The sequence below is a fragment of the Elephantulus edwardii genome, unplaced genomic scaffold (assembly GCF_000299155.1).
Source record: "Elephantulus edwardii isolate Elephantulus edwardi_28Jun2011 unplaced genomic scaffold, EleEdw1.0 scaffold00040, whole genome shotgun sequence".
In the NCBI taxonomy this organism is placed as follows: Eukaryota; Metazoa; Chordata; class Mammalia; order Macroscelidea; family Macroscelididae; genus Elephantulus; species Elephantulus edwardii.
Genome location: NW_006399790.1, coordinates 2018016 through 2032131, shown reverse-complemented (window position 1 = coordinate 2032131; position 14116 = coordinate 2018016). Strand labels below are relative to the sequence as shown.

At 38.6% G+C, this 14116-nt stretch overlaps 1 protein-coding gene across 1 annotated transcript in view; it reads right to left on the bottom strand.

Annotated features, from left to right (window-relative positions):
- Positions 1 to 14116, bottom strand: part of PDK3 (pyruvate dehydrogenase kinase, isozyme 3) — a 102368-nt gene that overhangs the window by 25916 nt on the left and 62336 nt on the right. Inside the window, exon 6 of the mRNA XM_006885039.1 lies at positions 4630 to 4707. Within this exon, the coding sequence (XP_006885101.1) occupies positions 4630 to 4707 (78 nt within the window). The remainder of the gene's footprint in view (positions 1 to 4629; positions 4708 to 14116) is intronic.

The window sequence follows — 14116 nt, the reverse complement described above, 5'->3', positions numbered from 1 at the left end:
AATGGCAAAGGACACACTGACAAAGGAGATTAATCAGAACTGGCTTTGACAAGCACTGTGGCAATTGGACAATTAAAACAGACTTTCAAGGGGGAGAAAAAAGAGAGGAACGAACTGGGGAGGAGGGTAGAGAAAATAGTGCAACAATGAATGAATGGAAACCCAAAATCTCTGTAACTGTTCACTAAAATTAATAAAATTTAATTAAAAAAATTTCAATTAAAAAAAAATCAAATGCCTATAGACATCCAAAAACTTCTCCAACAGGGTAAAAAGGAAAGCCACAGACTAGGAAAAAAGATTTGGTAATGACATGTCTAGGGAATGCACTATAATCCCGAAGGCATGCATTTTGAGGCCAGCAGTTGCTTCATGGGAGAAGGGTAGGCTATCTTCTCTCATATGATTAACTGCCTCTGAAAACCCATTGGAGAGTCAACTATGGGTCGATTCTGACTCTATGGTACATAACAACAATAACATATCTGATAAGGGACTTATATCTAATATTTATAGACTACTCCAGCATCTCAACAAGAAAAATGTAAACAATCCAATCGCAAAATAGGCACAGGATATGAACAGACACTTCACCAAAGACGACATTCAGATGGCAAACAAACAAACACATGAAGAAATGTTCAAAATCCCTAGCTCTCAGAGAGATACAAATCAAAACAACTATGAGGTATTATCTCAGCCCAATAACAATAGCAAAGCTCAGCAGAGCAGCAAACAACAAATGCTGTTGAGGTTGTGGAATGACTGGAACCTTTATTCACTGTTGGTGGGAGTGTAAAACGGTGCAACCACTATGGAAGGTGGTATGTTACTTTCTCAAAAAGTTGGAAATACAAATACCATTGGATTCTGCTATTAGGAATACATCATAAAGAAACCAGAGCTGCCACTCAAACAGGTATATGCACACCCACAACTCAAGTGCCCATCAACAAATGAATGGATAGAAAAACTAGGGCACATCCACATATAATGGAATATTATGCAGTACTAAAAAACAAGGAACTCATAAAATGTTACACAACATGGATGACCCTTGAGGACATTATGCTGAGTGAAATATCTCAATCACAAAAGGAAAAATACTACATAACACAGTTACAAAACAGGACTGACATGAGGATTGGGAGGAAAATAAGAAAAGGGGATAAATAATGAACACTGCATTAGAACAGATGAAGGAAAGAATTATTTAAAAGGAATATACGATTAGGCATTATATATACAACAGCATAGAGTAAGAGGTATGTTGTAAAGAGGACTGTGGGGAAGGGGGGGAAGGTAATTGTACAACAATGAACAAATATTTTTAAAAAGTGAACTGGGGGGATAAGGGAGGGGGTACAATGTGCAACAATGAATAACTGAAAATAAAACTTTTCTGTAAACTTTCATTAAAATCACAATTAAAAGTTAAAAACTTATTTTTTTTAAAAAGTATCCAATACAAATCCCAGGACAAACACACATATTTCCTATGAGCCCATTTAGAATAAAACATTCACAGTAGAAATTAAGACTTTGATGCATCCCACCAAACCACTAGCTATGAACAATCTCTTGACTGGAAAGACTACTCTAGCAACCACGAAGACACGCAAGGAGCACTCACTCATCTTAACTTTTCTAGGTCTGAAGAACCAGAAACCCTGTGTTTTAACATTCCTGTTGAAAGTGTCACAGAAAAGAGAATAAAGAAAATTCAGGATTCTAGTGATTACTGGCAAATATTGATGGAGTTCCCATAGTACAGTCTACATAATCCTAACTACTTTGTCTCTCAGGGGTCTAGATTGGGAAAGAAAAAAAAAAGAAAACTCAGAAATAAAAGAGTACATGCCTAACTAATGGAACTTAAAATCTCAGGGAGTAACAAAGAATTCTTTTGTAGTACTGGCAGTCTCACTGGCTCTGAGTCCACAGCAGCAAGTAGCAAGTGATACACGTCACTCTATCAGATGATTGTCAAAGATGCCCATCAAGTAATAAACGCATCCAGAAAGGCGATGCTATATTAGGGTAGACCGGCTATGGAAAGGAATTTACTTAGAACCTGAACCTGATCCATCTCTTGAAAACAGAGCCAGTTGCTATAATGTAGAGAAAAATCACTCTCGTTACGAAGCAGCTGCAAAAACTGATGTTGGAGTGCGTGAGGCTGTTCACTAGCACAAAACCCAGTGTTGTGTTCACAACCCACATCCAGCCTGTGTATCAAACATGGAACTTGTTAGCACTAAAGCACATCCTCAAACAAGTTCACAAAAGTGATGCAACTTTTAAGACACCATAAATGTAATTCTTCATTTGTCTTAGTGATGGGGAAAGGGGCTCCAAAGTCATTCATAAGCTAATGTCAAAATAGTTGGACAACGCATCCTGTGGTGGGGTGAGCTGCCCAGTGGAACAGCCTGGGCTGGTATCGTGAAATACCAGCAGGAAGAAGCTTGTTGCTCTGGACTTCAGGGCGAGGAAGGCTGTCACAAAGGCAAAACTGTCATTTGTTACTACCTGTGAATTTAACTTCCACTGCTGTGGACAAATATAAATCTGTATAGTTTGGTCAGGTCTCACATAACCAACAGGAAGAATGGAATGCTGAGATGCATCTACTCAGGAGTACTCAAGTGAAGTCCATTAGATTTTCAAAGTAGACTTGCTTTCATAGCTTCTAACAGAATGGAAGGGACAATTGTCCTTCAACAGCAGCCCGAGATCTTTATACATCTTTCTCATGTTATAAGGAAAATATACTTTAATATATGTTGGGGAAAGGAATGTGGTTTCCCTTTAATTGTAAACACTCACATTTTAAAATTCAGTCACTTTGTTTCTAGGAATCTGATCTACAGAAATTCTTCCACACACCCAGAAATGTTTCCCACCCTAAAAGGGGAGCCCTAGTGGCATAGTGCAAAATGTATCAGGCTGCTAACTGGAAGGTTGGTGGTTCACATCTGCCAGCTGCTCTGAGGGAGAAAGACGGGCTATCTCCTTCCATCAAAAGTGGGCATTATTATACACATAGGGAGACCTGAAAGCACAATGGTTAAGTGCTTGGCCATTCACTGAAAAGTTGGGGATCTAAACCTACCCAGGGACTCCTTGGAAGAAAGACCTGTGATTTGCATCCATAAAGATTATAGCCAAGAATACCCTTTGGGGAAGCTCCACTCTGCCACATAGGGTTGCCTATGAGCCAGGACTGATTAAAGAGTACCCAATATAACAACACACACAACTTTCTGCTCAGGAAAAATATAGTTAAAGTTTGAAACCCTCAATTTCTATGCAAAGAGAAATGGTAAATTACAATCATTTATACTATGAACAGAAGAATCCTAGTGCCTAAACGACTGAGTGCTTGGAGGAGAAAAGATTTAGGATTCTACTCTCATAAGATTTACACCCTTGGAAACCCTATGGGGCAGTTCTACTCTGCCCTATAGTGTCGCTATGTGTTAAGATCAACTCAACAACACAATAACAACACTAGGGAAAATCTGTAAGTGACACTAATATTTGCAAATATCTTCAAGATAAAGTGAAAAATACAAGTTATAGAACATGTATAGTGTGAATCCTACTTACAGAAAAGAGAAGGTTCTAAATGAGGCCAAGAAAAGGGTGTGTCCCTTTTTCACTCTAAGTTCCTGGTCTTTGTTTTTTGTTTTTTTTTTTTTACAAGTGTATCTCATATAATTTAGGAATTTCAAAATAGTAACAGGTACATGAATATAGACTGGTAGAAATACTATCAGAAATAGCCAGAATCTCACTAATCCAGAGAGCTATTGTTTTTATTTTAGTAATATAAATCCTTCAAAGTTCTCCAAACATTAAACATTCCACACATATTTAAAGCATTCTTTTTGAATGGTTTCACAGTATTCTAGCTTATGAATTCACCATAATTTACTGAAATAATCCTCTGTTGTGGAAAATTTGGGTTGTTTTCAAGTTATTCCCTAATGAGACAATCACTATGATCATTATTCTTGCATGTAAATCTTTGCCCATCTCCATTTTCTGAAGTTTCATACTGGACCAAATAATATCATCACTGTTAATTTCATTTACCAGGCCAAAGAGAAAAAAAAAACACCCATTATTAGTACTTTCACAAAGGTGTTACTAATTTAAACGTATGCCAGAAATGTCCAAGTGTTGGTGAGAGAGTATTTTTCTGGGCATCAATTCAAAACGTTAAAATATTTTAATCATTGACATTTTGAAAGATAAAAATGGCATTCCTCTGTGGGTTTTTTTCCTGGCACTTCCTTGATTAGTCAAGTTAAATACTTTTCCATATGTTTACTGAACGTTTGCAGTTGTTATTATGAGAAATGCCTGTTAATACTTTCATGCATTTTCTACCTTGATTATTTTTGCTCTAAGAACTTTGTCTAATGCATTATATATATATATATATTTGTGTACAAAAAAATCTTTACAACAATATACCTGGCTGACCAAAATTAAGAGTTTTTTTAAAAAAAAGATCTAAAAGTAGCAAACCTCTAGGACCTCACATAAATATATCTCAGGTATAATCTGTTATTCAGTCCACTTTTTTAAAATTAAAGGTCAAAATACTATCTATTTTACCATTGAATTCTTCAACTTCCAGCTCTGGAGCTACCAAGTAATATTGTTCACACAGCATCTTGGCTGTTTCATAGGCATCTATAAAGAAAAAAAAAGGAAACCATTTAGCTGCAGCACTAATAACACAGGCACAAAATCTCAAAACCAAACTACGCAGTCAGTTAAGATTCAGCAACCCCAAGGAACAGAGGAGAAACTGCCTGCCACAGGTTCCCAAAGCTATAATCTTTAAAAAAAATTTTTATTATATTTTATTTATTTCAGTAATTAATATTTTGTTGTTGTTGTGTACCATCGAAATGGATCTGACTGGCACAGGAGGAAGTAGCCCCTCCTTCTCCAGCGGAGCATCTGGTCGATTCAAACCACATGCCTTCGGGACTGCAGTGCAGCTTCTTGACACGAGGCCACCAGAGCTCCCAAAGCTATAATCTTCATAGAAGCAGACTGTCATGTCTCCCACTTGTATACATGTATGTACACACACACACACACACCGCACACATACATTTAATAGAAGATATTAAAAAACAAAAAGAAAACTGCTTGTCACTGAGTCAAAACTGATTCATAGTTGATCCTCCAGTGGGTTTTCAGAGGCTGTAAATCTCACTCAAGGAAATGACTCATCTTTCTCCAGTGGAGCAGCTGATGCTTTCACAACCTGCCTTTGGGTTAAAAATTTCTAAATGAATAGATTTAGAATCAATCACCTACCAGTCTTTTTCTTTTTTTCACTTTGACAGAGTTACTATGACTATACCAACTTTTTCTTCCTTAACTATTTGATGACTACAACGTTGTCATAGTATTAAAAGACTAGCTTGAGAACGACACAGCTAGCTATTTATCAAGCACACATAAAATTTTAAACAACCAAGAAAAGTGTTTTTCGTGAAAATCTCTGAACTTAAACTTTCTGAATACCATGAAATGTTACTAAACGTGCTTTCTTTTTTAAAATAATAAACTGCCAACAATTATTTGCAGAGTAAGCATTTCCATGTCACAATATTGCAATTATTGGAGACATCACTATACCTACTCCTCAGTTACAGACTATCTTGTTATCTAAGATTTCATATTTATGACAATAGTAAAACATCTACTATGTGACCATTGTGTGCATTAACAATGTATGTTTGGCGGTACTGTAACATTAGCTATGATGGCTAAGGTTATGTGTCAACTTGCTTAATCCACAAATCTCATTGTTTTGACAGTTATTTAATGATGTAATTTAGCAGTCATATAATAATAAAGTCATCTTCCATTTTGTAATCTGATGTGGTCATCCTCCATGTTTACAGAACACAAATTTTCATCTATTAATCATATTTTTAGAACCTAACCATGTCAATAAGAGAAGGGTAGGCATATTGATTAAGAAGTCCTTTAAGCTAGTTAAAAGTGACAAGTTTGGAGTTATATTTATCAAAGAAGGTGAAGCAATATTTAATGTTTAAGAGGAAAGAAGAAAAAACCATAGACTAACAAGATTGGGGTTACTGCAGAAATAGCTGGAAGAGAGGACAGAGAAAAGTTAATAAAGCAAAGTATATGGCATATTTCATTCGGGCCTTTCTCTAGACCATAAGCAATTTGAGGTCAGGGTTTGTGCTTAATTGTTTTGCAACTCACAGAAAGTAGTATGGTGCTTGAGCAGTAAATATTCCTTGGTTTGATTAATTTTAAACTTTTTGATAACTTGCTTTCAAAAAAACCAGCTTTACTGAGATATAACTCACATGTCACACAATTCATCCCTTTAAAGTGCACAAGTAAAAAAAAATTAATAAAATATACAAGTCAAAGGTTGTTAGCATCTTTGCTGAGGTGGGCATCTTATCAACATAAGCAATTTAATGTGGGGTTTTTTTGCATTTCAAAAAGAAAGCCCATATACATTAACCCTTAGCTGAGCCCTGGCAAGCAGAGATGTACTTTTTGTCTAGAGATTTCCAATTCTGGATATTTCATATAAATGCAATCCTATCACATGTGGCTTCCGGTATCTGGCTTCTTGAATGTAGCATGTTTGTGAGGTTCATTCATGTTGTATCAGTACCACATTCATTTTTACTGTTGTATAATATTCCATTATATAGATATATCACATTTAGTTGATTTATACATTAACTGATGGACATGTGTTGCATTTCCACTCTATTATGAATAATGTTGCTATGAACATTCATGGCCACGTTTTTGAGTGAAAATACTTTTTTATTTCTCTTGCGTACACAGCTAGGAGTGAAAATGTTGGGTCATATGGCAATTCTATGTTTCATTGAGAATTGCTAGGCAGTTTTTCAAAGCAAGAAAATGTCACTTTCACATTTTGAAAAGATCAGACAGCAGATTACTTTTAAATACTTTAGAGGAACATTTGCAATTTTCTCAACTGGATAGCAGTCCTTCGTAGACAGGGTCATGGTTCTTTTATATTCCTCACACCAGCAAGGCACATAATGCTTAAGATTCAATACGTATAAGAAAGAAAAGAGGGAAGGAGGGGAAAGAAGGGGGGGGGAATAAACTCTAGAAAATTTAAATATGCTAATACTGGGCTTTCTCAGGATAAAGTAATACAAAGAGTAAGATATATTCAGACTGTGAGTACTGCAGTATTGGTTAATTTACCTCCCATTGCTACCAAATTAAAATTTTCTTTGTATTGCCTGACCTTAAGAATAAAAATCCCCATCATTTTATTAAACCCTTAGAATTCAATCACTATGAAAAGCCACCATTAGAGATGTAAGGAGGACTCTCTGACAAGACGATTTCATGAGAAGTGATCACAAAGAGGAAACAACAGTAAAAAACAGGGAAAGAATGAGAAAAGAATTGATCAGTGGGCAAAACACATAGCAAATCAGGATTGAGTTTGAATCCTAAACATGAAAGTTAAAATTTAGAATTATGCTAAATTCATGAGCATGTTCTCAGTAATAATATGCCTCATCAAATGTCTGCAGAATACTTTTCTTTTAAAAGAAAAAAGAAATCAATACTCACTCCTTTTGCTTCAGCTATGCCACCAAACAATGCTACATCTCCACCTAGTGACACAAAAGCATAAAGCCGCCGAGAACTTCCAAGATTATTTTACTTAAATCAACACATGCTTTAACCCTTATGTTAAAGCACTACTCTTCCATTCATTATACAACAAAGAAATAACCCAAACCCACTAAAATGGGCTAGCTTTTCATGGTGGTACCTTAGCCAGTAGCATGAGATTCGGACAGAATAACTAAGAAAAAGGATTGTGCAAATGTAAAATGTAGAGGATGGTGGATTTCTGATAGAAGCAACTAACTCAAATACCCAGAATAAGTTTAAGCAAAAGATATTTTTGAAAAGAATAATTATAAATGACAGTATTGTTGATGCTATAATTAAAAAAATTGCCTTATGATTCATCCTTGAAAAGCTCAAGACATCACACAGTGGACTCATACACACCAATCAGGCAAAAACATTCTAAGGCTTTAAAGGTAAAAAAAAAAATCTGTATTTCCTACCTTTAAATTCTCATTGTATTATACCTTGGACACAATACATCATCTTTTGTACCAAAAATCCATACCAAATGGGAACTAATCAGGTGCGGTGTTTTTTTGTTTTTTTAGGTAGGAGACACTCCTTCCTGCCAAACCTTGAAACCAAAGTATACTTGGGAAAAGGAGGAGAGTGGAGCTGAATAGAAAAGGAAAACCAATAAAGAAGTTGACCAGAACTCTAAAAGTTGTGGCCAAGGGCAAAATGACAAGCGCTGCACCAATTACATTCATTTGGGGGAAATTTATAATTGAGAACCTCAGGGATGGGAAGACACCACAAAGAACACACTGAGAGTTAACATAAAATCTGAAGGGCTGGACAGAATGGCCATCATGGCCACCACCAAGTTACCAAGTTGCAGCAGTCAACATTTCCCAGCTGTCTGTCCACACATAGCTGGGAAATGTAAGGGGGCAGAGGTGGGCAGAGGGAGTCAGAGAGCCCATGACTTGGTAACCTCAGTTGCAGATACACAGAAAACCACCTGGTTTTCTGTTTCCCATTCTCAATTTCTATATAAAGCTCAAGTGTAAAGCACATCCTGTCTTTGGAGCACCAAGGGGCCTACTGGGTAGGGCCTTTTGCTACATCCATTTCTTAAGCTAGTATAAGTGGGTCTCTGTTACTTGTAACCTGAAGGGCCCTGAGTGAGAGCGTAAGACGTTATTTCTGAACTGAAATAATGACACGCTCAGGATAGCATTTGTACGCTATTATGCTAAACAATAAGGGCATGGAAGAACAACACAGGCAAGCTAATGCTGCTGAGAGAACAGACTTTTTGTAACAAGTATTTAAGTTTGTGCCTTTAAAATTATCTTACCACGGGATTTTCCATTTTATTTCCTGGTTTCTTTCAAAGAAAGGAGGTAAAAGGGTCACAATGGAAGGCACCTCCCCGAGGATAATAGGAGCTGCTTTACAGCCCTAATTCCAGCATTCACTACCACGAGTCTATAATTTGCAGATGTGTAAAGGTAGACATTAAAGCACTAAATAAGCAGCGAGGAGGCATGCTTCAGTGTTCGGCATAGTCAATTAATGTTATGCAAGATGCACCCCACTTTCACACATTTATACAACTGTCTAGTCAAAAAGAAAAATATTGTCCCTACCTTTCTATATAGAAGATTTTTCTGTAGTGTCTCAATAGATCTAAGCATGAGGTCATTGTTAGTTTATTAAGTCTCCGTTGGGCTGCGTCCATGCACATGTGTGCACATATACACACACATACACCTGTCATTTGGTTTGGGCATCTGACCCACAGAATTTATAGCTGAGTAAATAAATAGCTAAGTTGTCATTAAAATAAAGAAACTCTGGTGGCACAGTGGTTAAACCATTCATCTGCTAATCACAAGGTCAGCAGTTTGAACCTGCCAGCCACTCTTTGGGAGAAAGATGAGGCAGAGTACAGGTTAAAAGCCGTGGAAGCTCTGGGGAAGTACGACTCTGTCTGACAGGGCTGCCAGGAATTGGAATCAAAATGAAGCGGGTAGGTGATGGACTGGGTCCTTAAAATCTGGAACTCTTACTCTCTGTACATCAATTTTCCTAAAGCAAAGAGAAGGTAAAACTTGGCTGACTGAGAAATCTCCGTGGACACAGGAAGAAGGGGGGGAAGCCAGTACAAAAACACCAACTGCTCTAAAAGAAGGAAGGGGCCAGGAAGTCAGCCTGAGGAAACAGAAGTGGACGTCCATCTCTTCCTTTTTCCAACAACACCTGGGGGTACTGGCAAGCACACTGGGAAGGCTCGAGCCCTTGGAGAGACTTTCTGATTATCACGTCTCTCTGCTATCTAATGCTGGTATAACAGAAAAACCACAAATCAGTGGCTTTGACCAAGAGTTTAGGAGGCTAGAAGTCCAAATCCAGGGCGCTCGATGGAAGGGAAGCCTTTCTTTCTGTGACTGTCAACAAGATGGACTGACACAGTGACTGTAACAGTGGGCTACAAGGACGGCACAGGATTCTGATTCCTTGGTCACAGGGGCGCTAAGAGTCATGGTTGACTTAGCTGCACCTAACACAAACAGTTCTGGGGGAAGTCCTTGTTTCTCTTCAGCATCTGCTTCTTAGTAACCTGGAGATCTCATGTGGTATGGCACTTCTCTTTCTCCCTATCAGCTTGCTTGCTTCTTTGCTTAATCTGCTTTTTTATGTCTCAGGAGAGATTAAGACACACTTTACACTAATACTATGATCCAAGATGGTGGTGTAGTCAGATGGCTCATAACAACCCTCTCATAGCAAATATCTGAGGAAGAGAGGACATCAGGCATAAATGACAACTTTGGAACCTGTATCAAAAGCATGACTAAGCAATCAGACCGAGTGCCAAGGGAAAGGAGAGACTATGCAAAAACAGCAGACACAGAGAATTAGCCACTGCTGGTCACCTGCCACCACTGCCAGCAGAATCTGCATTTCTCTCTCTCTCATTGTTTGCCGAGTACAAACCAACTCACATCTGATCCTCCAGCCACTTTTCAGAGGGGAGAAAATGGCATGGGAGGACACTGCTCATCTTTCTCCTGTCCTTGGGTTAGCAGCATTAACTCCTTACCCACTAGGCCATAGTGCAGCCATACTCAGTCAAACCAGCAAGTGTTAGGGAGCCCTGGTGGTCTAGTGGCAAGAAGCTGTACTACAATCCCAGAGACATGCAGTTCAAATCCACCAGGTGCTCTGCTGGAGAAGGAGGGGAAATCTCCTCCTGTACCAGTCAGATCTGATTTGATGGTACACACACACACAAAAATAATAAACTTAAAAAATTTTTTTTAAATAATCAACACGTGTTCACAGGTGAAGTTCCCATCTCCTGGTCGAGCCACATGGGAGCAACTCTGCACTCATATCTAGAACCTGATAGAGGTGCTCTTTCCCCTGTAAACATTCAGTGCACTCACCTCTCTGAGCACTTTAGTGTCCCCTTCCTCCCCTACATATGTTCAGAGGTTCCTACTACTGCCCAAACCCAGAGCCAAGGGCTCACAGACTGGTATCAATTCTTTGACTCACCACTCATGCCAGGGACCTGGAAACCTATTCTTGTAAAAGTTACTGCATAGGAAACTGTATGTATGGAGTAGCTCTGTTCTGTCACATTATCAGGTTACTGGATTGAAAAAGCAACTCAATGCCATACTCACAAGGGACATAAAGGACAACTGGCATAACATAGTCCACAAATAATGCTCTATACCCTACTTTGGTGAGTAGTGACTGGGGTCTCAAAAACTTGTTCTCTCCCTCTATAGAACAAAGGAGAGGGAATCCCAGAACATTTAACTGTGCTCATGCAAAACCTATACCTAGTCCAACAGGCTGTTATCTGAACAGGGTAAGGGAACACTGTATGGTTTAAAATTGGGAAAGGTGTGCATCTGGGTTGTATCCTTTCTCCATATCTATTCAATCTGCATGCCAAGTAAATTGTTCAAGAAACTGAACTTTATGAAGAAGAATGTGGCATCAGGAATGGAAGAAGATGCATCAACAACCTGCACTATGCACATGACACAACCTGGCTTGCTGAAAGTGAGGAGAACTTGAAACACTCAAAGTAGAGGATCAAAGACTACAGCCTTCAATATAGATTACATCTCAACGTCAAGGGGAAAAAAATCTTCGTCACTGGAGAAAAGACTGAAATTTGTCCACGATTTTGTCTTGCTTGGCTCCACGATCAACACCCGGGGTAAAAGCAGTCAGGAGATCCGGAGACAGATAGCACTGTAAAAATCTGCTGTCAGCCACATCTCCAAGGTACTGACAATGATGTCAGTTTGAAGACTAAGGTGCACATGATTCAGGCGACGACCTTTTCAATCACAGGCTATGCATCTAAAAGTTCGACAATGAATAAGGATGACAGAAGAAGAATCAATGGCTTTGAATTGTGGTATTGGAAAAAGAGTACTGAAATATACCATGGGCCGCCAAAAAGAACAAACAGATATGTCTTGAGAAAGTGCAGTCAGAGTGCTCCTTTGAGGCAACGCTTCCTCTCACGTACTTTGGGCATGTTGTTCGGAGGACCTATTCTTTGGTAAGCGATAATATGCTTGAAAAGGGGGAGGGTCAGTGAAGAAAAGGAAGACCCTCAACAAGATGTTCAACACAGTAATGGCAACATTTGGTGCATGTGATGATGAAGATGGCACAGGTTAGGTGGCGCAGGGTTCAAATCTGACTTGACTCAATGGCACTTAACAACAAGAAGAGACAAGAGTCTACACAGTCTAAAAGATCAATTCTGACTCTCTGACTCTGGAGGACAGAGAACTGTCACATAAGTCTCTTCAGAAGTAGAGGCCACATCTTACTCAAAGCAGCTGGTGGATCTAAGCCACTGAACTTTAGGCTACGAGCCAAATAACTTTAACCACTGTGCCACCAAGGTTCCCTCTTTAAAATCTAGTCTCATAATTAACAATCTGGTATATCATTACTCATTTTATTTGGTCTTTCTAAAGGTTGATGAGCATCTCTGGTAGTGTAGTCCACAGGGAGTTGTCCAGCTAAACCAATGAGTGCCTCTCTGATGGTTCAAGGTTCCTTGGAGAAAGAAGGGCAATTTCCTCCCATGAGGTTTACAACCAGCTATAGGCTGGTGGCAATGGGTTTGTATTTTAAATTAACAATAGCTAATAAGAAGTTAGAGGCATGACAAGAGTCCAGAATAAGAGTTGCAGAGTAAAGTGGTCAAGGGGTAGGGGGAGGGACAATGAAAAAACTTTTTTTCCCAAGAAAAAGCTGAGGGGTAGAGGGTGCAGAGAGGAAAATGTGCAACAATGAATGAATAGAAATCCAAGTTCTTTATAAACTTTCATTAAAATCTTAAAAAAAGGACAAGTATAAAAAAAAGTATACAGTGACATCTCCTAACAACAGTAAAAAAAAAGTTAGAGAAGGCACACAAAGCCTTGGAGCATTCTCTATTAGTCCAATATTTCCTCCACGGCTCTTTCTTCCCTTGCAGTTTTCTTCATTGTTTCTTCTATGACTCTCCTTCCCGCACCTTTGCCTTTGTACTTTTGGTGCTGTCAATATTGACTCTGAACCCTCCTGCTTTGGTTTCTAGCCCTGGAGAAATAATTTCAGTCAAACCCCAGTATGTCTTTCAAAATTTAACTGCTTGGGAAAGCTAACCACCCTTTGAAGATCACTCTCTCTCCTGGTTCTAATGGAAACTTCATGAGATAGTAAAAGAGGAGATTTGTTTTATTTCTGAAAACCCTGTGAAGCTCCTCAGGAATTCAAAGGTGAATTTAATATTCTAACTGAAACTTATGAGTCTAGTTATTTTGACCTGTATCAATTGATAAATACACTAGTTGATTAGGATTAGATCCAGGGTTTGAGTTTCATCAAAGTGTAGGGTTAGGGTTAAAAGTAGGTTCAGGAGTTAGAATTAGGGTCATATCAAAAGTTAGGGTTACAGTTAATGTTAGGCCTAGATCTGGAACTAAGGATAGAGTTCAAGATTAGGTGTAGGGGTTAAATTAGATCTAGGCTAGGAAGAGGGTTAGGCTTAATGTTAAATCCAGTGTTAGGTTTAAGGTTAAGGTTAGAAATATAAATAGCCCAAAGGTTAAGGTCAAAGTTAGAGTTAGGGTTACAGCCAGGGTTACAGCCAAAAATTACTTAGAGTGAATCAAGGACATAACTGTAAAAACTAAAACCATAGACCTTTTAGAAGAAAGTGTAAAAGCAATGAGTCAACTGTGACTCATAGTGGCCCCATGCAAAACAGCTCTGAACCCTGCCCTATCCTGAGCCAGTCTCACTGACTCCGACACACCTAACCCCAGTGCTCCAGTTACTGTGTTGATCCATCTCATCCAGAGTCTTCCTCTCTTGCACTGTTCCTCCACCCTTCCAAGCATGATGTCCTTCTCCAAGG